The sequence below is a fragment of the Nerophis ophidion genome, linkage group LG20 (genome assembly GCF_033978795.1).
Source record: "Nerophis ophidion isolate RoL-2023_Sa linkage group LG20, RoL_Noph_v1.0, whole genome shotgun sequence".
In the NCBI taxonomy this organism is placed as follows: Eukaryota; Metazoa; Chordata; class Actinopteri; order Syngnathiformes; family Syngnathidae; genus Nerophis; species Nerophis ophidion.
Window position 1 is genome coordinate 27,593,096 of NC_084630.1, and position 22,861 is coordinate 27,615,956.

Here is a 22,861-nt window from a genome sequence, read left to right on the forward strand (position 1 = left end):
TGATTGATTGTTTGAAATATCACCCTTCTTTGACATATTTAATCTTGCTTAGATTTCAGTTTTTGCAGTGTGTATATATACCGGTAATTAAGAGTTATATCAGATATCGGCAAAAAAAGCCATGATCGGACATCTCTCCTTGTCAAAATAACCCAGCATTATTTTTTTTTAGTGTGTGGGAACACAAATTAGTACGTTTATTTGAATAGCTGCACAGAAAGATGAGAGACGGACTTCCCTGGTTCCTCCATCATCTGCAGGGTGGGAAAAGGACATACGCGTGTGCACACACACACACACACTCACACACACACACACAGCCTCCTACACACACACACACACACGCGCGCACACGCATGCATGCACACTGTGCTGAGCACCAGCAAGGAGCTTTAAACCGTTTCCCCACAAACTCAGACAAAGGCGCCCTAACCTGCCACCATGGAGGAGAACATGGATGATTCCCAAAGCCAGAAAGGTAGGAGCTTCATTTCATCCACGCTTCATTTCTCCATCTTTCATCAGCACCATTGTTCTGTTCTGGCTGCGCATCCTCGGAGGACCCGCTCTTTGTGTCGTGGCCAGACTGCAGCCCTGCAAAAAGCTGTCATGCACAAATTCAATGAAAATCTTCATTTTTTTTTTTGTTTGCTTGTCATCACTGTTTTGTTTTTGTTTGTTTGTTTTTGTTGTTGGTGTTGTTGTTGTTGTTGTTGACTGCAGATCCTCCCGCCATGTTCTCCTTGTGTCTCTTGATGAATGGATAATGAAGCAGATTGAGGAGGAGATGAAATGGCAGACTCTGGTGGGATGCTGTTGTTTTTGCTTTGGGGAGGCTGGATGGACGGAGAAATGAATGCATGGATGGATGGATGGATGGATGGATGGATGGGATTGTGGGATGGAGATGTAGGAGTGGCAGTGGGATAAAAGCTAAAAAGAGAAGGGGGAAATAAGGGGGGGTTAAGTGGGGCAGTGATTGATGGATCTATTGGGCTTTTCTTTGTTAGCCTCCATTGTTGGCGCTTCACGCTTGTCTGAGCGCCTTTTTCTTGGCGCTCGCGACACGTCTCCCTCCATTTTCTCTCTCTGTTTTTCATGTCTGACTGCATTTACTGGCTTCACCTACTGCAGGTTTCCTTTTTTTTTTACGTCCAATTCTGCTCCCGACCGTCACTTTGTCATCCTTGCACCCTTTCCTATCATCCATTTTCTCAATATTTCTACTCTTGCATCATCGGGCTCATCTTCATTATGTGTGTATCTACCAAATCTCTCTATTTTTTTTTTTTTTTACATAACCCCCTGTTTTTTTATTTATTATTTTTGTTGTTGTCGTCCGTGGGAATGGGCGTGTCCATGTTCTTGACGTGAACATAAGCATATAAAACCCACCGATGATGACCAAGAAAACCCTCAAAAACAATAATAAACCGATATTTGCAATATTGGGTTGATTAGTGAGGATTTCATGGAAATATGGGTGGATTAGTTAATTATTCATGTGTTCATGGGAGGACTGTGGTGCAGCCAATGAGATTTCTGGACGTCAACATGTTGTTTTTTTCCCCTGTTGTTGATCTTGGCATTTTTTGTCACTCTGCGTCTTCTGTTCTCCAGCTTCTTTATTTTGGTGTCAGAAGAGGAACATTTCATATTTATCAGGCGTGGACTACGCCCACTTTGGTACCACCCCCCACCCCCACCCCCCAACACACACACACACACACAAAACACACAACTTAATTCAAGCAGGATCCAGACCAAAAAACAACAACACAACATTAATTTCAATCCAAGCAAAATATATGTATTTAATGCCTTTTTGCCCCCAAAATAATTGCAACTTTTTTTTTCCTCCATCACAATACACACACAAAAAAATGCTGGGTTATTTTGATAACCCAATTTATGGGTTGCGAGTGTTGGGTTAAATTTTTCTGAAGAGTAATCCGTTTTTTGGGTTATAAGGGTATTATTTTACTGCGATGAGGCGGCGACTTGTCCAGGGTGTACCCCGCTTTCCGCCCGAATGCAGCTGAGATAGGCTCCAGCGACCTCAAAAGGGACAAGCGGTAGAAAATGGATGGATGGAGGGTATTATTTGAACTCAATTTCTGGGTTTTCAAAACTATGAAGCATTTTTGGGTTGTTGTTCAATGAGTAAAACTTTTGTGGGTAAAAGGCTTTCTTTATGAAAAAAAAAAAAAAAAAGATAGCTTTTTTTCCTGAAGGGAATCTTATTAAGGATTAATCTCATTAGCATTATTTACAATCACACATCTTTTGTACATGAGCATATTTGACCATACACACAGTTCTTGTGAAAAAAAAAAAATGTCACTCATGTTGCTTTTGAGTATATGTTAATGGAATAAAAATCATTTTGATCAGTAGTTGGGAAGGAGTAAGACAAACCAGCAGTAACATTTATCATTTTTAACCAACTATTAGGTCAAAAGCGCTAAATTGCGCAACCCAATAGTTGGGTTGGAAATAACCCAACATAGTAGTGAGCATAACTCAGCTTTTGGGTTGAATATATTCAACCCAAAAGTTGGGTTATGAATCAACCAACATTAAGTTAGCATAACTCAACTTCTGGGTTAAATAATTCAACCCAATAGTTTGGTTGGGAATAACCCAACTTTAAGTTAAGATAACTCAACTTTTTGGTTAAATAATTCAATGCAAAACTTGGGTTGAAAAACCATACACGGCAATTCTTGTAAACAAAAATGTCACTCATATCTTGCTTTTGGGTATATTTTATGGAATAAAAATAATTTTGATCAGTAGTTGGGAAGGAGAAGAACTAACCAGCAGTAACATTTATAATTTTTAACCAACTATTGGGTCAAAAGCGCAACCCAATAGTTGGGTTGGGAATAACCCAACATAGTAGTGAGCATAACTCAACTTCTGGGTTAAATAAATAAACCCAATAATTTGGGTTGGAAATAACCCAACATAGTAGTGAGGATAACTCAGCTTTTGTGTGAAATAAATTAAACCCAATGGTTGGGGAATGACTCAACCAACATTGAGTTAGCATAACTCAATTTATGGGTTAAATAATTCAACCCAATAGTTTGGTTGGGAATAACTCAACTTTTTGGTTAAATAATTCAACGCAAAACTTGCAATGAAAAACCATACACGGCAATTCTTGTAAACAAAAATGTTCCTCATATCTTGCTTTTAAGTATATTTTAATGGAATAAAAATAATTTGAATCAGTAGTTGGGAAGGAGTACGATAAACCAGGGATAAAATGTATAATTTTTAACTGGGTCAAAGAGCACTAAATTGCGCAACCCAATAGTTGGGTTGGGAATAACCCAACATTGTAGTGAGCATAGGGGACGGCGTGATGCGGTTGAGAGAGTGGCCGTGCCATCAACCTGAGAGTTCCTGGTTCAATCCCCACCTTCTACAGCCTAGTCACGTCCGTTGAGTCCTTGAGCAAGACACGTCACCCTTGCTCCTGATGGGTGGTGGTGTGGGCCTTGCATGACAGCTCCCACCATCAGTGTGTGAATGTGTGTGTGAATGGGTGAATGTGGATATAGTGTCAAAGCGCTTTGAGTACCTTAAAGGTAGAAAAGCGCTATACAAGTATAACCCATTTACCATTGCATAACTCAGGTTTTGTGTTGAATACATTTAACCCAATAGTTGGGTTATGAATCAACCAACATTGACTCAACTTTTGGGTTAAATATTTCAACTCAATAGTTTGGTTGGGAGTAACCCAACATTAAGTTATTTTAATTCAACTTTTTGGTTAAATAATTCAACGCCAAAGTCGGGATGAAAAATTAACCCAAAATGTTGAGTTGTAATAACTCAAATAAGGGGTTCGTCCTTCTTCTGAACCAGCAGTTGGGTTAAAATTGGGTTATTTTTTAACCCAGCATGTTTTAGTGTGTAATAGTCACATGACTGTCACACGACAGTCGCTCCAAAATATTGCCCATATGACACAATGTTGTGTAGGACACATTTTAACACATTGAAAAAGCTTTTATGGGTTAAAGAAGAATTGGCCTCCTACTGCACAGATATTACACTCACACACAACCATCATTCTCTAGTAAAATCTTTGTGGAAGATATATGATGGATGAGCAACCATGACATTTTTCCTGGGAGTGCCAGTGACATCACAGACGTGAGTTACAGGTGGTGTACAAAGTGCAGCAGCTTGTAAAATCCACACATGCTTGTATATTCTTGCTCTGTATATTGTACAGTATTTTGTATAGTGTTTTGTATATTGTACAGGATTGCTTATTATTTTTTATCGGATAGTAGTCTGTTTATTTCAATTCTTAGTTTTATCTTTATTACCTCTTGTGTAATTTTTTTTTTCATCCCATATTTGTTCCCACTACTGCACGTTAAGTTGGAGTCCTTAATGTCGTTATATGCAAATATAATGACAATAAAGTCCATTCTTTTATATTCTATTATCCATCTTCAAGGGAATTGTGAGAGGCAGAACATGCGTTTCCATTTTCCCCCCAACTCCAAAGCCTGGTGTTGGTCAGTACTCTACGACCTAGTTACTTACCAGACATTAGTTACTTCTTCTTCTATGGGTGCTAATCTCTCGTGACAACGTGGCAGTTTACATCCACTGATCACACATATTGACTCAACTTCATCCCATCTCCTTCTTGCTGTGAAAACAGGAAGCTGCAAAGAGGGAAAAAAAGCATGTGGGTGTTCAGAATAGCAGAAATTTAGAAGTCAACCTCTCTTAAAACCTGCGCCTGAGAGACCTGTGCTGGGAAAAAAAAGAACAAAAATCCAAAATAAATGATGATTTTTGTGTGCATGTACAAAAGGGGTGCCCACACTTTTTCAGCAGGCGAGCTCCTTTTTAAATGAGCAAGTATATATATATATATATATATATATATATATATATATATATATATATATATATATATATATATATATAAATATATATATATATATATATATATGTATGTATATATATATGTATATATATATGTATATGTATATATATATGTGTATATATATATATATATGTACATATATATATATATATATATATATATATATATATATATATATATATATATATATGTATATATATATATATATATATAATATAATATAATATATATAGCAAGTCAAGGTTATGTACCTCATATATATATGTATGTATGTATGTGTATGTGTGCGTATATATATATATATATATATATATATATATATATGTGTTTATATATATATATATACTATTTTTTGTCATTTTTGTTCACATGTTGAAGGTTTAAAAATACAACATACAGATTCCTTTCTTTCATGCAGACAAGAATATGAGTAGGTGTATTACCTGGTTCTGATGACTCGCATTTATTGGAATCAGACGAGATTCCCAGTAGTGCTGACTGACAACTTCTAAATTTTGGAATTTACATTGTGGAGGAGAAAAAGAAGTCATCCTTATGTCCAATACCACATTGAAGTGGTTGGTTTCTGGCATCTTGCTTGTCTGGTTTCCTTATTCGTTTTCCTACACTTTACAACAGGGGTCCCCAAACTATGGCCCACGGGCCGGATTTTGGATGCTGGTGGGCTGGGGCTGGCCCGTGGTAGTTCCGAGTAAAAAACATGAACAAATAATTCAATGTTTTGTTTTTGTTTTTGTTTTTTAAATATGACCTTTCTAGCCCATCCATCAAGCCATTGCTTACCGCTTGTTACTCTCGGGTTCTACTAGCCGCTCAGACAAATCTTATTGTCTAAAAATGCATTTTCCCATCAATAACATGACGTTATCACACTCAGTCTAAAAAAAATGAAAATGACAAAATTGTAAATGTTAACTGCGGGTCTTTAAGCATCAGTGACATATGACTCTTTTTGTTCAGTGCAAGGAAAAGGCAGTTTGTCTAAACTGCAATGAGACAGATTATGTATACCGGTGTATGGATATGTATATACACATATATATGCATATATATATATATATATATATATATATATATATATATATATATATATATATATATATATATATATATATATATATATATATATATATATATACCCCGTTTCCATATGAGTTGGGAAATTGTGTTAGATGTAAATATAAACAGAATACAATGATTTACAAATCCTTTTCAACCCATATTCAATTGAATGCACTACAAAGACAAGATATTTGATGTTCAAACTCATAAACTTTTTTTTTCTTTTGCAAATAATAATTAACTTAGAATTTCATGGCTGCAACACCTGCCAAAGTAGTTGGGAAAGGGCATGCTCACCACTGTGTTACATCACCTTTTCTTTTAACAACACTCAATAAACGTTTGGTATTTGAGGAAACTAATTGTTGAAGCTTTGAGAGTGGAATTATTTCCCATTCTTGTTTTATGTAGAGCTTCAGTAGTTCAACAGTCCGGGGTCTCCGCTGTCGTATTTTACGGTCATAATGCGCCACACATTTTCCATGGGAGAAAGGTCTGGACTGCAGGCAGGCCAGGAAAGTACCAGCACTCTGTTTATTTCGAAGCAACGCTGTTGTAACACGTGGCTTGGCATTGTCTTGCTGAAATAAGCAGGGGCGTCCATGATAACGTTGCTTGGATGACAACATATGTTGCTCCAAAACCTGTATGGACCCTTCAGCATTAATGGTGCCTTCACATATGTGTAAGTTACCCATGCCTTGGACACTAATACACCCCCATACCATCACAGATGCTGGCTTTTGAAATTTGCGCCTATAACAATCCGGATGGTTATTTTCCTCTTTGTCCCAGAGGACACCATGTCCACAGTTTCCAAATATAATTTGAAATGTGGACTCGTCAGACCACAGAACACTTTTCCACTTTGCATCAGTCCATCTTAGATGAGCTCGGGCCCAGCCAAGCCGGCAGCGTTTTTGGGTGTAGTTGATAAATGGGTTTTGCTTTGTATAGTAGAGATTTAACTTGCATTTACAGATGTAGCGACCAACTGTAGTTACTGACAGTGGTTTTATGAAGTGTTCCTGAGCCCATGTGGTGATATCCTTTACACATTGATATCGTTTTTTAATGCAGTGCCGCCTGAGAGATCAAAGCTCCGTATCATCGGCGCTTACGTGCAGTGATTTCTCCAGATTCTCTGAACTTTTTGAAGATTTTACGGACCGTAGATGGTAAAATCCCTAAATTCCTTGCGATAGCACCCACCTGTTCCCAATTAGCCTGCACACCTATAGGATGTTCCAAATAAGTGTTTGATGAGTATTCCTCAACTTTATCAGTATTTATTGCCACCTTTCCCAACTTCTTTGTCACGTGTTGCTGGCATCAAATTCTAACGTTAATGATTATTTGCAAAAAAAAAGTTTATCAGTTTGAACATCAAATATGTTGTTTTTGTAGCATATTCAACTGAATATGGGTTGAAAATGATTTGCAAATCATTGTATTCCGTTTATATTTACATCTAACACAATTTCCCAACTCATATGGAAACGGAGTTTGTACTTATGTATATTATTTTTATTATAATTATATTATCTATTGTATGGCATTATTATTATACTCCTCAGCCTTCCCCGTAAGGTCTATTCATTTGTGCTGGAGAGGAGGCTACGCTGGACAGCCGAACCTCGGATTCAGGAGGAACAGTGTGGTTTTTGTCCTGGTCGTGGAACTGTGGACCAGCTCCATACTCTCGGCAGGGTCCTTGAGGGTGCATAGGAGTCTGCCCAACCAGTCTACATGTGCTTTGTGAACTTGGAGAAGGCATTCGACCGTGTCCCCCGGGAAGTCCTGTGGGGAGTGCTCAGAGAGTATGGGGTACCGGACTGTCTTATTGTGGCGGTCCGCTCCCTGTATGATCAGTGTCAGAGCTCTGTCCGCATTGCCGGCAGTAAGTCGGACACGTTTCCAGTGAGCGTTGGAGTCCGCCATGGGTGCCCTTTGTCACCCATTCTGTTCATAACTTTTATGGACAGAATTTCTGGGTGCAGTCAAGGCGTTGAGGGTATCTGGTTTGGTGGCTGCAGGATTAGGTCTCTGCTTTTTGCAGATGATGTGGTCCTGATGGCTTCATCTGGCCGGGCTCTTCAGCTCTCACTGGATCGGTTCGCAGTCCATGGTTCTCGCCCGGAAAAGGGTGGAGTGCCATCTCCGGGTTGGGGAGGAAACCCTGCCCCAAGTGGAGGAGTTCAAGTACCTGGGAATCTTGTTCACGAGTAAGGGAAGAGTGGATCGTGAGATGGACAGGCGGATCGGTGCGGCATCTTCAGTAATGCGGACGCTGTATCGATCCGTTGTGTTGAAGAAGGAGCTGAGCCGGAAGGCAAAGCTCTCAATTTACCGGTTGATCTGCGTTCCCATCTTCACCTATGGTCATCAGCTTTGGGTTATGACCGAAAGGACAAGATCACGGGTGCAAGCCGCCGAAATAAGTTTCCTCCGCCGGGTGGCGGGGCTCTCCCTTAGAGATAGGGTGAGAAGCTCTGCCATCCGGGAGGAACTCAAAGTAAAGCCGCTGCTCCTTCACATCGAGAGGAGCCAGATGAGGTGGTTCGAGCATCTGGTCAGGATGCCACCCGAACGCCTCCCTAGGGAGGTGTTTAGGGCACGTCCGACCGGTAGGAGGCCACGGGGAAGACCCAGGACACATTGGGAAGACTATGTCTCCCGGCTGGCCTGGGAACGCCTCGGGATCCCCCGGGAAGAGCTGGACGAAGTGGCTGGGGAGAGAAAAGTCGGGGCTTCCCTGCTCAGGCTGCTGCCCCCGCGACCAGACCTAGGATAAGCGGAAGAAGATGGACGGATAGATGGAGCTATCCATTTACTTCCGGGGTCGTGGGGTGTAATTTATCTGATTGGAAAACAAATATTTTGACAGCATTATTATTTTGCAATGTAATCTGCATGTAAAACTATACTTATTCTTTGTTAAATGTGTTTTTGCTCATATGTTTTGGTTTGGGGAATGGATTAATTGGATTTACATTATTTCGTACAAGGAAAATGTTCTCAGTTTTTGCAAGATTCGGTGTGACAATCCGTCACATTCACCTTGGGTTGTTTCTTGGGTTTGGTGTTTGTTTCCTGTCAGCGCTCTTATTTTGGTTCCATTTCCCGATTGTCTCCTCGAGCGCTGTTTCCCCTCACCTTGCGGCTGACAGGTAGCCTGGCCACACCTTGCGTCAATCAGCCGGCTGCTATTTATGCCTGCCTCGCCCTCCATTCAGGGCTCGAGGATTGTTTGCTGTCTCCTGTCTTCCCTGCATTTCCTTTTCGACATTAAAGTCATGTTTTCCTGCAACACGCCTGCCATCTGCATCTTAGAGTTCACCACAGACAAATCATTACATTCGGTTTTTTATTGGACCTTTTGGAATGAATTATTAATGAAGACCGAGGCACTGCTGTCTGATTAAGACATTAGCAATAATTACAGTTTATTGACTAATGATAAACTTCTCCAGGACACGGAACAGATTCATTTTAGTGGTCAATACAAGAAGTCATTTGTGGGTATTAATGATGCAACTACTCCGGTTTGTGTAAGTAATGTGGAGCTTTATTGATAACTTGTGGTAAGTGTCCAGTATATACTTTTGTAGCCATTTCATCATTGTGACCACTAATGGAGAGCAACTTAATGGAGAGAAGAAGACGTCGATATAAATTGACTTAGCACACTTTGCTGCGGGTGAGCGATGCTTAGTGGAAAGGGAATACTCAAGAAAAATATGTGATTTTGAATGGGATTGAATAAGCATATCGGTACATACAGTTTGAATGGATTTCCATCGGTTGATTACTTTTATGAGTGTCGTGTTCTCACCGACTGAGGAGGTGGACTGTGATGGACTACAGATATGACACATGTACAGTAACGGATGTGAACAAGGGCATGTATTGTCTGTGTTATGATGTAAAGGATAGGTGCTGTTGTAATGTGTAAGTATGTGTCAATGAAAGGGCATTTTATTTTTATTTACATGCTATAATATAATTTTAATTTATGTTTTTTTGTATCATTTTAATTTAAGTAACCAGGAGCTGCGGATGGAAATGAGCTTTTTAGCTATAATCTGGTACTGAACATATCTCTTTTTGACCTTAATGTCCCTGTGCATTGTCCCTTCAAATAAAGACTAAACTAACTAACTCGTTATCAGCAAATGTGTTTGGTATCATGATTCGTAATGTATTTATTTTATATGTATTTCCTGTCTGCACTTTTATTTTCAAAGATATACCGTCTGTGTTTCATGTTTGGTCTGCATCTTCCCCTAAATGCTGGTTTTAAGGACCGCTTGTCCCTGATTGCAAATCCGGAGGGTTCTTAATCTGATAATGAATAGAGTATTGTGTGCAGCGTGTTAGCGTTTGGCTGTTTGGACAACATTTTGCATCATTTACATTTTTATATATATATTAGGGGTGGGCAAATTAGTGCGTTAATTATGAGTTAACTCATCAATCTATTAATGCCGACAATTATTTTATCGCACATTTGCGTATGTTGTTTACATGCTTTTATTTTGTTAACGCCTTTTCTTAACAAGGTGGCGTCGCCCGGCGTCGAGGGGCTCTTGGTAAAGATGGAACGAACATTTGGCAAAAATACCGGACAATTCGGCAAATTTCATGGCTGGCTTACAGCGTGATCACTCCGGGATCACTTACGACCGCCAGACAATTCTGGATGTGGATAGATCGGGCCGTTTTGGACTGAATGACGCGTGCTTGCTAGACCGGCTAGCTAGCATGGGAATACTTTGCCGGCTACATCCAGCGGCTTGTGAAGCAGCGGAGTATATGTGTTGTCTGTCTATTTATGAATAATGCAGACGAGGAGTGTTGGCTGAGTTCTTAACGTTTACTTTCAGAGCGTGCATATCACAACATACAAGATGCCGTCATGGCGACACAACCTATACCGGGCTACCGCACATGCTCGTCACTCCTGTTGCATGCTGGGTAGGGTAGTTATTTTATTCCCTGGCTCATAACATCACAATATAGTACCATGTATATGCGTTCAGTTTATCAAAGCACCAAGCAAACAATCGGAAAATTCCCATCATATCAATTCCTAGATATGGTCATAATTATTTTAAGTGCACTACGCAGAATAAACACAACATTATTAATATTGCTACTACGGATAATTTGATCAAAATTCCCTAAAACAGCCCACTACCTATAATATAGGTTTTTTAAACATAAGATCCCTGATAAAAAAATTTTTTCTGCTGTTACCTCAGAAATTGCCTGTTCGGATGTTATGATTGTGGCTCAGAGATTTGTATGTAGATTATATTTATTTTCCATAACAAACAGGATAACTTAAATACCCTGGCAGTGGCAATAAGCTCAAATGTTTGTATTTACATTTTTTTAGTTGATTTTCATAAAATATGCTATTTAACTGCTACTGTTTAACAAGGACTGATTTAAATTGTGTTTGCACAACAAATGTTTTGGCGCTTTTGTTCATGTGGGGGAATATTCCAATAAAGGTGCACTACACACTACTTTTGAATTCATTATTGGGCTTTGCGTATACAATGCAGTTAATCGCGATTAATCAGAAAAATAGTGCGATTAACTTAGATTAAGATTTTTAATCGTTGCCCAGCCCTAATATATATATATATATATATATATATATATATATATATATATATATATATATATATATATATATATATATATATACCTGCACACCACCTTCTGTCTCTAAATCCTGTGGTCATGCCATAAGCAACTCTACTTGTGTTCTAAGGGACATATATATACATACATATAGTTTAATACATTAAATAAAAAATATGTGTATTTTATGTTTTGTAATTTTTCGTTGTTTTTTTAGAAATAGTCCTACTTGTTTTAGTCATAATATTATAAATTGACTAATAAACAAATAAACTAAAAACATTTATCAAACTAAAATAATTTTTACTTGACTGAATTAAATGAAAAACATCCGTTATAGTTCAATACATTAAACAGAAAATATGTGTATTATATAGATTGCATTTTGTTTTGTTATGAGATATAGTTCTACTTGTTACAGTCATAATATTATATATTGAGCATTAAAAAAATCAACTAAAAATATTAATCAAACTAAAATTATCTCTAACTTGACTGAATTTATTGAAAAACATATGTTAAAGTTTAATACATTAAATAAAAAAAATCACTATTTTATATATTGTAGTTTGTTTTTGTTTTGAGAAATAGTCCTACTTGTTACAGTCATAATATTATAAATGTACAATAAACAAATGAACAAAAAATATTAATAAAACTAAAATAATCTTTAACTTGACTGAATTTTTCGAAAAACATCTGTTATAGTTGAATTTATTAAATCAATCAATCAATCAATGTTTACTTATATAGCCCTAAATCACTAGTGTCTCAAAGGGCTGCACAAACCACAACACAAACCACTACGACATCCTCGGTAGGCCCACATAGAACCTTGGAATAAAAATGATATGTATTTTATATATTGTAGTTTTTTTGTTTTGAGAAATAGTCCTACTTGTTATAGTTAAATAATAAATTGACTAAAAAACAAAAAAAAAACTGAACATATTAATCAAACTAAAATAATCTTTACCTTGACTGAATTTATTGAAAAACATCTGTTATAATTGAATACATTAAATAAAAAAATATATGTATTTTATATACTGTATTTTTTTTGTTTTGAGAAATAGTCCTATTTGTTATAGTTATATAATAAGTTGACTAATAAACAAAAAAAATCCCAAAAAATATTTAAACTAAAATAATCTTTAAATTTACTAAATGTATTGAAAAACATCAGTTTTATTTTAAACGTATTTGTCTTGTCTTAATGGTGTTTATTTGATACATACATTTGATTTAAAGAATAAAATAAGGGTGTGAAGGATTTTTTGGGGGCACAGTATCGCAGGCAGCGAGTAATGGATGGAGGAATGGAGAATGTATGAACACTGACTGGCAGTTACAATCATTGCAGTAGGCAGCAGGGCAAGTGTGTGTGTCTTTTGTGTGCGCGTGCGTGTGCATGTGCGTGTGTGTGCGTGTGTGTGTGTGTGTGCAAAAATAAAAGAACAATTGGGTTTTCCGCCTCAAGGCATTCACTACAGTTGTGAAGTTTCCTCCTCTTTAAACCCACTGTGGTAAACATAAAAAGCAGTGTTTGAATGCATCTGTTTACTAAAGGTACTAAAATAATGGAATATATTATAAGAATACTTTATATTACAAAAACTACTACCATAGAAAAAAATATATAAAATCTGGACAAATTGGCAAAAATGCATATATTATATAATTTAAAAAATAACGGCAATAAGCGGCAGAAAATGGATGGATGGATGGATATAGACAATATAAATAAATCAAGTTAATATGGAATAATTGTCTTTTTAATTCATTAATTTTACCTACTGTATTTAGATGAATACTTGTACGTCTAACTAATTACTTAATTGTGTAATAATATTTTATTCATAAGTAAATATTATTTTGAGTATCTTTTTTTGCATTCTATACAGTACGTATATTATACATGTATATTATCAAGCGGTAGAAAATGGATGGATGGAAAATGGAATAATTGTCTTTTTAATGTATTAATTTTACTAACTGTATTTATATTAATATGTATATGTCTAACTAATTACTTAATTGTGTAATAATATTTTATTAATAGTTAAATATAAATTTAAGTATTTTTTGCATAATATACAGTAAAAGTATAAGTCTGGACAAATTGTCAAAAATGCATATGTTATATCAATTAAAAATGTTTCATATCGATAACGTAATTAAATCAAGATAATATGGAATAATTTTCTTTAACCAACTGTATTTATATTAATATGTATACGATAACTAATTACTTAAATGTGTAATAATATTGTGTTAATAGTTATATATTAATTTAAGTATTTTTTTGCATTATATACAGTACGTATATTATACATGTATATTATCAAGGGGTAGGAAATGGATGGATGGAATATGTAATAATTGTCTTTTTAATTTATTGATTTTACTAACTGTGTTTATATTAATATGTATATGTCTAACTAATTACTTAATTGTGTAATAATATTTTTATTAATAGTTAAATATAAATTTAAGTATTTTTTTGCATAATATACAGTAAAAATATATGTCTGGACAAATCGTCAAAAATGCATACATTATATCAATTAAAAATGTTTCATATCGATAACGTAATTAAATCAAGATAATATGGAATAATTTTCTTCTTTTAATTTATTACTTTTACTAACTGTATTTATATTAATATGTATACGATAACTGATTACTTAAATGTGTAATAATATCGTATTAACAGTTAAATATGAATTTACGTTTTTTTTTTTGCATTATATACGGTACATATATTAAACATGTATATTATCAAGTGGTACAAAATGGGTAAATGGAATATGGAATAATTGTTTTTTTTTAATTTATTAATTTAAACTAACTGTATTTATATTAATATGTATGCATCTAACTATTTACTTAATTGTGTAATAATGTTTTATCAATAGTCAAATTTAAATTTAAATATTTTTTTTTGCATAATATACAGTAAAAATATATGTCTGGACAAATTGTCATTTTGGCTCATAGGACTCCGGAGGCAGTGGGGAGGTACCGACAGACCAAGTGGTGTGCGGCTTCAGCGGTCACGGAGGCAAAAACTCGGACATGGGAGGAGTTCGGGGAAGCCATGGAAAATGACTTCCGGACGTCTTCGAAGCAATTCTGGACCACCATCCGCCGCCTCAGGAATGGGAAGCAGTGCACTGTCAACACCATGTATGGTGCGGATGGTGTTCTGCTGACTTCGACTGCGGATGTTGTGGATCGGTGGAGGGAATACTTCGAAGACCTCCTCAATCCCAACGACACGTTTTCCTATGAGGAAGTGGTGCCTGGGGAATCTGTGGTGGGCTCTCCTATTTCTGGAGCTGAGGTTGCCGAGGTTGTTAAAAAGCTGGTGGATGAGATCCGCCCGGAGTTCCTTAAGGCTCTGGATGCTGTGGGGCTGTCTTGGTTGACAAGACTCTGCAACATCGTGTGGACATCGGGATCGGTACCTCTGGATTTGCAGACCGTGGTGGTGGTTCCTCTCTTTAAGAAGGGGAACCGGAGGGTGTGTTCCAACTATCGTGGGATCACACTCCTCAGCCTCCCCGGTAAGGTTTATTCAGGTGAGAGGAGGCTACGCCGGATAGTCGAACCTCGGATTCAGGAGGACAGGTGTGGTTTTCGTCCTGGTCGTGGAACTGACTCTATACTCTCGGCAGGGTCCTTGAGGGTGCATGCGAGTTTGCCCAACCAGTCTACATGTGCTTTGTGGACTTGGAGAAGGCATTCGACCGTATCCCTCAGGAAATCCTGTGGGGAGGGCTCAGAGAGTATGGGGTATCGGACTGTCTTATTGTGGCGGTCCGCTCCCTGTACGATCAGTGTCAGAGCTTGGTCCGCATTGCCGCCAGTAAGTCGAACCCGTTTCCAGTGAGGGTTGGACTCCGCCAAGGCTGTCCTTTGTCACTGATTCTGTTCATAACTTTTATGGACAGAATTTCTAGGCGCAGTCAGCGCGTTGAGGGGATCCGGTTTGGTGGCTGCAGGATTAGATCTCTGCTATTTGCAGATGATGTGGTCCTGATGGCTTCATCTGGCCAAGATTTTCAACTCTCACTGGATTGGTTCGCAGCCAAGTGTGAAGCAACCCGGATGAGAATCAGCACCTCCAAGTCCGAGTCCATGGTTCTCGCCCGGAAAAGGGTGGAGTGCCTTTTCCGGGTTGGGGAGGAGACCCTGCCCCAAGTGGTGGAATTCAAGTACCTCGGAGTCTTGTTCACGAGTGAGGGAAGAGTGGATTGTGAGATCGACAAGCGATCGGTGCGGCGTCTTCAGTAATGCGGAGGCTGTATCGATCCGTTGTGGTGAAGAAGGAGCTGAGCCGGAAAGCAAAGATCTCAATTAACTGGTCGATCTACGTTCCCATCCTCACACATGGTCAGGAGCTTTGGGTCATGACCAAAAGGACAAGATCACGGCTACAAGCGGCCAAAATGAGTTTCCTCCGCCGGGTGGCGCGGCTCTCCCTTAGAGATAGGGTGAGAAGCTCTGCCATCCGGGAGGAGCTCAAAGTAAAGCCGCTTGTCCTCCACATCGAGAGGAGCCAGATGAGGTGGCTCGGGCATCTGGTCAGGATGCCACCAGAACGCCTCCCTAGGGAGGTGTTTTGGGCACGTCCGACCTGTAGGAGGCGACGGGGAAGACCCAGGACACATTAGGAGGACTTTATCTCCCGGCTGGCCTGGGAATGCCTCGGGATCCCCCGGGAAGAGCTGGACGCAGTGGCTGGGGAGAGGGAAGTCTGGGCATCCCTGCTTAGGCTGCTGCCCCCGCGACCCAACCTCGTATGAGCGGAAGAAAATGGATGGATGGATGGATATTTTATTAATAGTTAAATATAAATTTAAGTATTTTTTTTGCATAATGTACAGTAACAATATATAAAGGCTGGACAAATTGGCAAAAATGCATACTTTTAAAAAATGTTTCATATTGATAACGTAATTAAATCAAGATTAAATGGAATCATTTTCTTCTTCTAATTTATTAATTGTACTAACTGTATTTAAATTAATTTGTATACGTCCAACTAATTACTTAATTGCGTAATAATATTTTATTAATTGTTAAATAAACATTTAAGTATTTTTTGTATGATATACAGTACATATATAATACATGTATATTATCAAGCAGTAGAAAATGGATGGATGGAATATGGAATAATTGTCTTATTTTAATTTATCAATTTAAACGAACTGTATTTATATTAATATATATATGTCTAACTAATTACTTAATTGTGTAATAACATTTTATTAATAGTTAAATATGAATTTAAGTATCTTTTTTTTGCATAATACACAGTACATATATTAAACATGTATATTATCAAGCGGTAGATCATGGATGGATGGATTAAATGTACATCAAAAACTTGAGGGGCACCCTGTAGAATATTTTCAACTCTATTAACAATTAAAACAACCACAAAAATGAACAAAAGGCAGAAATGAAGAAGATAAAAACATGATATATAGCTTCATCAAAGCTGATATATATTTTTAGGAATGAACGTTGACAATAATGTGTGAATACCAACGCCAGAGCTCCTCAGAGACAAAGACCCCCCCCCCCCTCACGTTTACGGAGAGTACATCACCATTTGTGCTTAGCTTGCCCCAGTTTTTACCAGGTCACTGGGTCTTCTTGCCCGCGTATCAGCGCCAAATCTGGGAGTAGGGGGAGGATTACATGATTGGAATGTACAACACACACACACACACACACACACACACACACACATATATATATCTTAATTGGATTATCCAGAGAATAGTGCTCGATACCGTGGTAGAGAGCAATATGACGATTGAGGGAACCCCTCATGAAACAGTTCTGTAGAGATGAAGTAGTCTTGTGATTTTCCCACACATACATACATATATATATATATATATATATATATATATATATATATATATATATATATATATGTTTATATATATATATATATGTTTATATATATATATATATATATATATATATATATATATATATATATATATATATATATATATGTGTGTTCATGGTCTGACACGACTTATCAATAGACCTTTGCAGGTATGAACATGCAGCATAAACACCTTTACAACACAACATCTTCTCCATCTGCTGGAGAATTACCAGCGTCATCATTTATGCAAAGAGACGTGTACGTGAAGACGCTAGAGATAATCCAACCGCACAAAATGGTTGCGTATCCTTCCTTGCCTCCGCGTTCTGGTTTTGTCATTTTTCCTGCAAAATATGCAAGACGCCGGGCAGCCCGAGCAGGAAGGAAGGCGTGCATTAGTATGACTGTAACGCTCGCCGAGCAGCACTGTTGCCATGACGACGCTACAGGCAAAGTGGGTCAGCGGGCTCCCGCCACACCCTTGTTGGCATGGCAACACGCCTAGTCAATTAAACCTGAGCGCACACACGTCTCACATGCATGAAAAACACGTCTTCACGCATCTATCTGCCTGCATGCTGCAGGTTCTGTGTGTATACCTGTGTGTATAAGTGTGTGTGTACAAGTGTGTATATGTGTTTATACGTGAGTGTATACATGTGTGTATGTGTGTGTGTATACCTTTGTTTGTGTACGTGTGTGTGAATATATGGGTATACCTGCGTGTATACGTGTATATATGTGTGTGTATATGTGTGTGTATATGTGTGTGTATACGTTGTTTGTATACGTGTGTGTAGATGAATGTGTATACCAGCATGTATACGTGTGTATAAAGGATAGGTTCCTACCCCCAATAAGTACAGCCTCACACTCCACTCACGTTCTTTCCACTGTGTGACTAGCTCTGCAGACTCTTCTCATGGCATGGTGAGCTTGACCATAAGAGCTGGTCCTCGGTCTGTAAACCACATATCACCACGTCTGGTCTGAGATTTCCCTCAGGAAATAGTCCCCTTCCCATATCTGCTTCCAATTTCTACTCGGAATCTGGCGGTAAGAGTTTGGAGGGTGGTCTTCTGCAGCCCGAGGAAGTGAATTTGGGGATTTGCTTTTTCACGTCTCTTCTCCAACAACTTAACCAGTTTCCTTCGCATCTGATTGTTGCCGCCATCAGTTTTAGTTTTAGTGCAGGTCCCAAAGACATCGCACATTTTTTTTTGGTTCTGAGCCACTTTTGGTCCTGGGCATGACGTTAAAGTGCATCCGGTAGTGGAGGCTCCTCTAAGGGGTCTTGCGTCACTAGGAGGTTAACCCCTTTGTGACTGTTACCCAAGGTGGCCCTTGGCAAAGGCCTAGTACCTGACTGCCCCTTAGCCAGGAATACGATGAAGACCTCATCGGCGGAACAGGCGGAGCAGGTGGAAGACGGTAAATATAAGAACCACAACAACGGCTGCGATGGCGGAAGAAGTCACCCCCACATCCATGTGGGCCCAGTTTCAGGGAAATAACAACCCAAGACCTCAGTGGTGGGATGATGGCTAAACCTATGGAGCATTACAACGGCTGGGATGTCGGATGATGGCTGCAGCAAAAAAGGGTCCCTAGTCGTCTTGGACTCCACGCCACAGGACCCTGACCCGGATCCATCAAGGATCGTTTGGTGACTGTCTGTGCACCAGGCTCCCCACTTAAACAAAATCACACACAGGCATGCTCCATAAAGGGATACACCCCTACCAGGAGGATTGTCATACTCACTTCGAGTGACCGCCGATGATGATGGGGGTGTGGTAGCTTGCCTGGATGAGAGAGCTGAGCCGAGCTTCCAAGAAGCCAATAGCTGGACACAGTCCCTGCTTGAAAGGCTCCTTCCTATATTTGCAACTTTTCAGACTTGTGGGTATGTAGAAAGGGTTTCTTACTTCTTAGCTCATTTTTTTGTGTACCCTATTTTCCGGACAATAGGGCGCACCGGATTATAAGGCGCACTGCCGATGAGCGGGTCTATTCAGGTCTATATTCATACACAAGGCGCACCGGATTATAGGGCGCATTAAAGAGGTCATATTATGAGGGGTCTTATTTACGTGGCTCACTTTCAGCAGCGTCTTCTCCCCGTCATCTTTGTTGTAGCGGTGTAGCGTGCAAGGACGGGAGTGTGGAAGAAGTGTCAAAAGATGGAGCTAACTGTTTTAATGACATTCAGACTCACTTCAATCAATAAGAAAGCAGCATCTCCTCATCCGTGGCTCACTAGTGCAACGACAATGTGTCCCTTGAAAAACCGTGAGACCGGAGCTGTCTAGTAACTGAAGTTCCTTTGGTGAATAATGTCAACTCACTCCAGCGCTATGTTTTAGCGCTTTCATGGCAAGTTTACTTACGGATATAAATAAGAACTGTATTCTACTTTATGTCAAAAATGGCAACAGCGGATGATGAATGTCCCATAACAAGAAGATAGAGAAAAAGAAGAAACTTATCGCCTATGGTGTCAACACCGACTACAAAGGCGCAAGCGCACAAATTTTCAGGACTTATGCAGATCTCAAATACAGATCAGCAGGTACTAGAAGGAAAGAAAAGTTGCTTTTGCATAATATTGTGAAACAAAATGACAGATGATATGTCTTACCTTATACACACACACCATAACAACAAATATTTCTAACAATTAGGATGGTTTGTGTCATCTTGTCCTCCTACGGAAACCATATTAAAACAAAAAAATATATAGTTTTTCCTCATCTTTATTCCATTTTCACACATTTTGGAAAAGGCTCCAGGGAGCCACTCGGGTTGCACTAAAGAGCCGCCTGTGGCTTGAAAGCCACACGTTGCTGACCCCCGTGTTTCCTGTCAATCAAAATAGACTAATAATAATACTATTCAAAATGCACAGAAAGGGGAAAGACATGTGTCATCTTGTCTACCATCCATCCATCTATGTTTTACCGCTTGTCCCTATTGTAGTTGCTGGAGCCTATCTCAGCTGCATTCGGGCGGAAGGCAGCCTACACCCTGGACAAGTCGCCTCCCTCATTGGAGGGCATCTTGGCTACCTTTAAGGAAAAAAAAGTGCAGTTCCCCATCAAGAATATTTATCATTACGTGAGTTTTTTCCAGGGGTGATATAAGTCGGTTTGTAGAGCGGCCGTGCCAGCAACTTGAGGGTTCCAGGTTCGATCCCCACTTCCGCCATCCTCATCCCTGCCGTTGCGTCCTTGGGCAAGACACTTTACACACCTGCTCCCAGTGCCACCCACACTAGTATAAAAATGTAACTTAGATATTGGGTTTAACTATGTAAAAGTGCTTTGAGTCACTAGAGAAAAGCGCTATATAAATACAATTCACACTTATATTACGACTATCAACCTTTATCAAATTTATTCTACACCATGCCAGACCCGGAACTAATCCCACAATCCTTTGCCATCTGAGCAAATTCAAATTCAAACTTTATTTATATAACACATTAAAAAGTTGAGCAAATTGCTCCACAGGGAACATAAGGAAAAAAAAGTACTAAAATGTCAAAGTTAAGGCCTGTGGGCCAGATCCGGCCCGCGAATGAATGATCTATGGCCTCCGGGATAATATTTGATTAGTATGGTTAGAGTGTCCGTCCTGAGATCGGTAGGTCGTGAGTTCAAACCCCGGCCGAATCATACCAAAGACTATAACAATGGGACCCATTACCTCCCTGCTTGGCACTCAGCATCAAGGGTTGGAATTGGGGGTTAAATCACCAAAAATGATTCCCGGGCACAGCCACCGCTGCTGCTCACTGCTCCCCTCACCTCCCAGGGGGTGTTCAAGGGTGATGGGTCAAATGCAGAGAATAATTTCGCCACACCTAGTGTGTGTGTGACAATCATTGGTACTTTAACTTTAAATTAGAACCGGCTCGCAAGCCACAGCCGCCTGCTGGTTTTTTGCACGCACCAATACTCCATCATTGTTGGCGCCAGGAATGTGGACCCCGTCAAGTCATAAAAATGGGGTCGCACAGTACATTTTTGGGGTGCCACTTTTTGTAACCAGTTTGAACACAAATTATAAATATATGCATTATCATATTACATCTCACATTATATTTTGTGTTTTGGAAAAAGGTTGTCATTGTCACACCTATGGATCATGTTTTGTTTTGTCATGTTTTGATTTTGGACATTTAGTTCTGTCTTGGCACTTCCTGGTTTGTTTTCATCTCCATGCCAACTCATTAGTTTTCACCTGTCACGTCCCTGTTCTCAGCCTCACACCTGTTTTCACTAATGATCATAGCTATTTAAGTCACTCTTTTTCTTGTCTTCGTCCTGGGATCTTCACACACGCTACCCATGCTGCACCTCCTTCACGCCCTCGTTTATCTGCTTCATGCCTTGGTACGCTGTTCATTTTGTCCAAGTAAGTCTTTGTTTATAGTTCATAGCCAATTGTTTTTGTGCAAAGTCCTTTAGTGTAAGTCCATCATTTCATGCCATCGAGCAGGTGTTTTTGTTTCACGTTTGTACTGTTTAGCCAAGTTTCTTCCTCCATTGTGAGCGCTATTTGTTGTTTGTTTGTTTATTAAATAAATGTCATGTACTCACGTCCACGCCTCGCTCGTCCTGATCCTCATCTGCATCGAAGAAAGGATCCAAGTCCAAGCCAAGTTGTGACAGTCATAAACGTTTCTTCATTCACAAAAAAAAAATTATACAAAAGAAAACAAATGTTTATGCATGTGTAAAGGTATTCAGTTATAAACATTCATTTACTTTCTTCTTTCCTTCATGGATGTAAACTTTACCACTGCCGGTATTTTTTTCTATATTTTTATTGTAATATTTTCACAATGTGTTTATTCTATTTTTGGCCAAAGTAATACAAAAAAAACAATCACAAGTTGTCTTTATGTTTTAGTTTTAATGCCATGATTTTAATAGTCCGGCCCGCGTGTGCTCCACGCGCCCCCTGAACTAAAATGACTTTGACACCCCCGGCATACAGTAATACATTGCAGCAAATGTAGTTCATTCTAGTTTAAAAATGTCAAGGTAAAACAATATATGCTTATTTTCAGTCTAATGTTCATGCAAATTCATGTGTTTTCAGCAGTTTTAAATGATCTAAAATTAAGGTTAATAATCATATGACAGGGGTACCAATCAACTTTTTAATAACCAAAAGTGGCAATAATATTTACTATATTTTAGTTAACACAGGAATATTACATGCATTGAAAATGATGAGCAAGAGTGAAGACAATTTACGTTTTATTCTCC

General features: G+C 38.8%; 1 protein-coding gene across 1 annotated transcript in view; it reads left to right on the forward strand.

Moving 5' to 3' along the window:
* Nucleotides 1–302: 302 nt before the first annotated feature.
* gpm6ab (glycoprotein M6Ab) overlaps nt 303–22,861 on the forward strand; it is a 72,274-nt gene continuing 49,715 nt past the window's right edge. Inside the window, exon 1 of the mRNA XM_061880882.1 lies at nt 303–478. Within this exon, the coding sequence (XP_061736866.1) occupies nt 442–478 (37 nt within the window). The 5' untranslated portion in view covers nt 303–441. The remainder of the gene's footprint in view (nt 479–22,861) is intronic.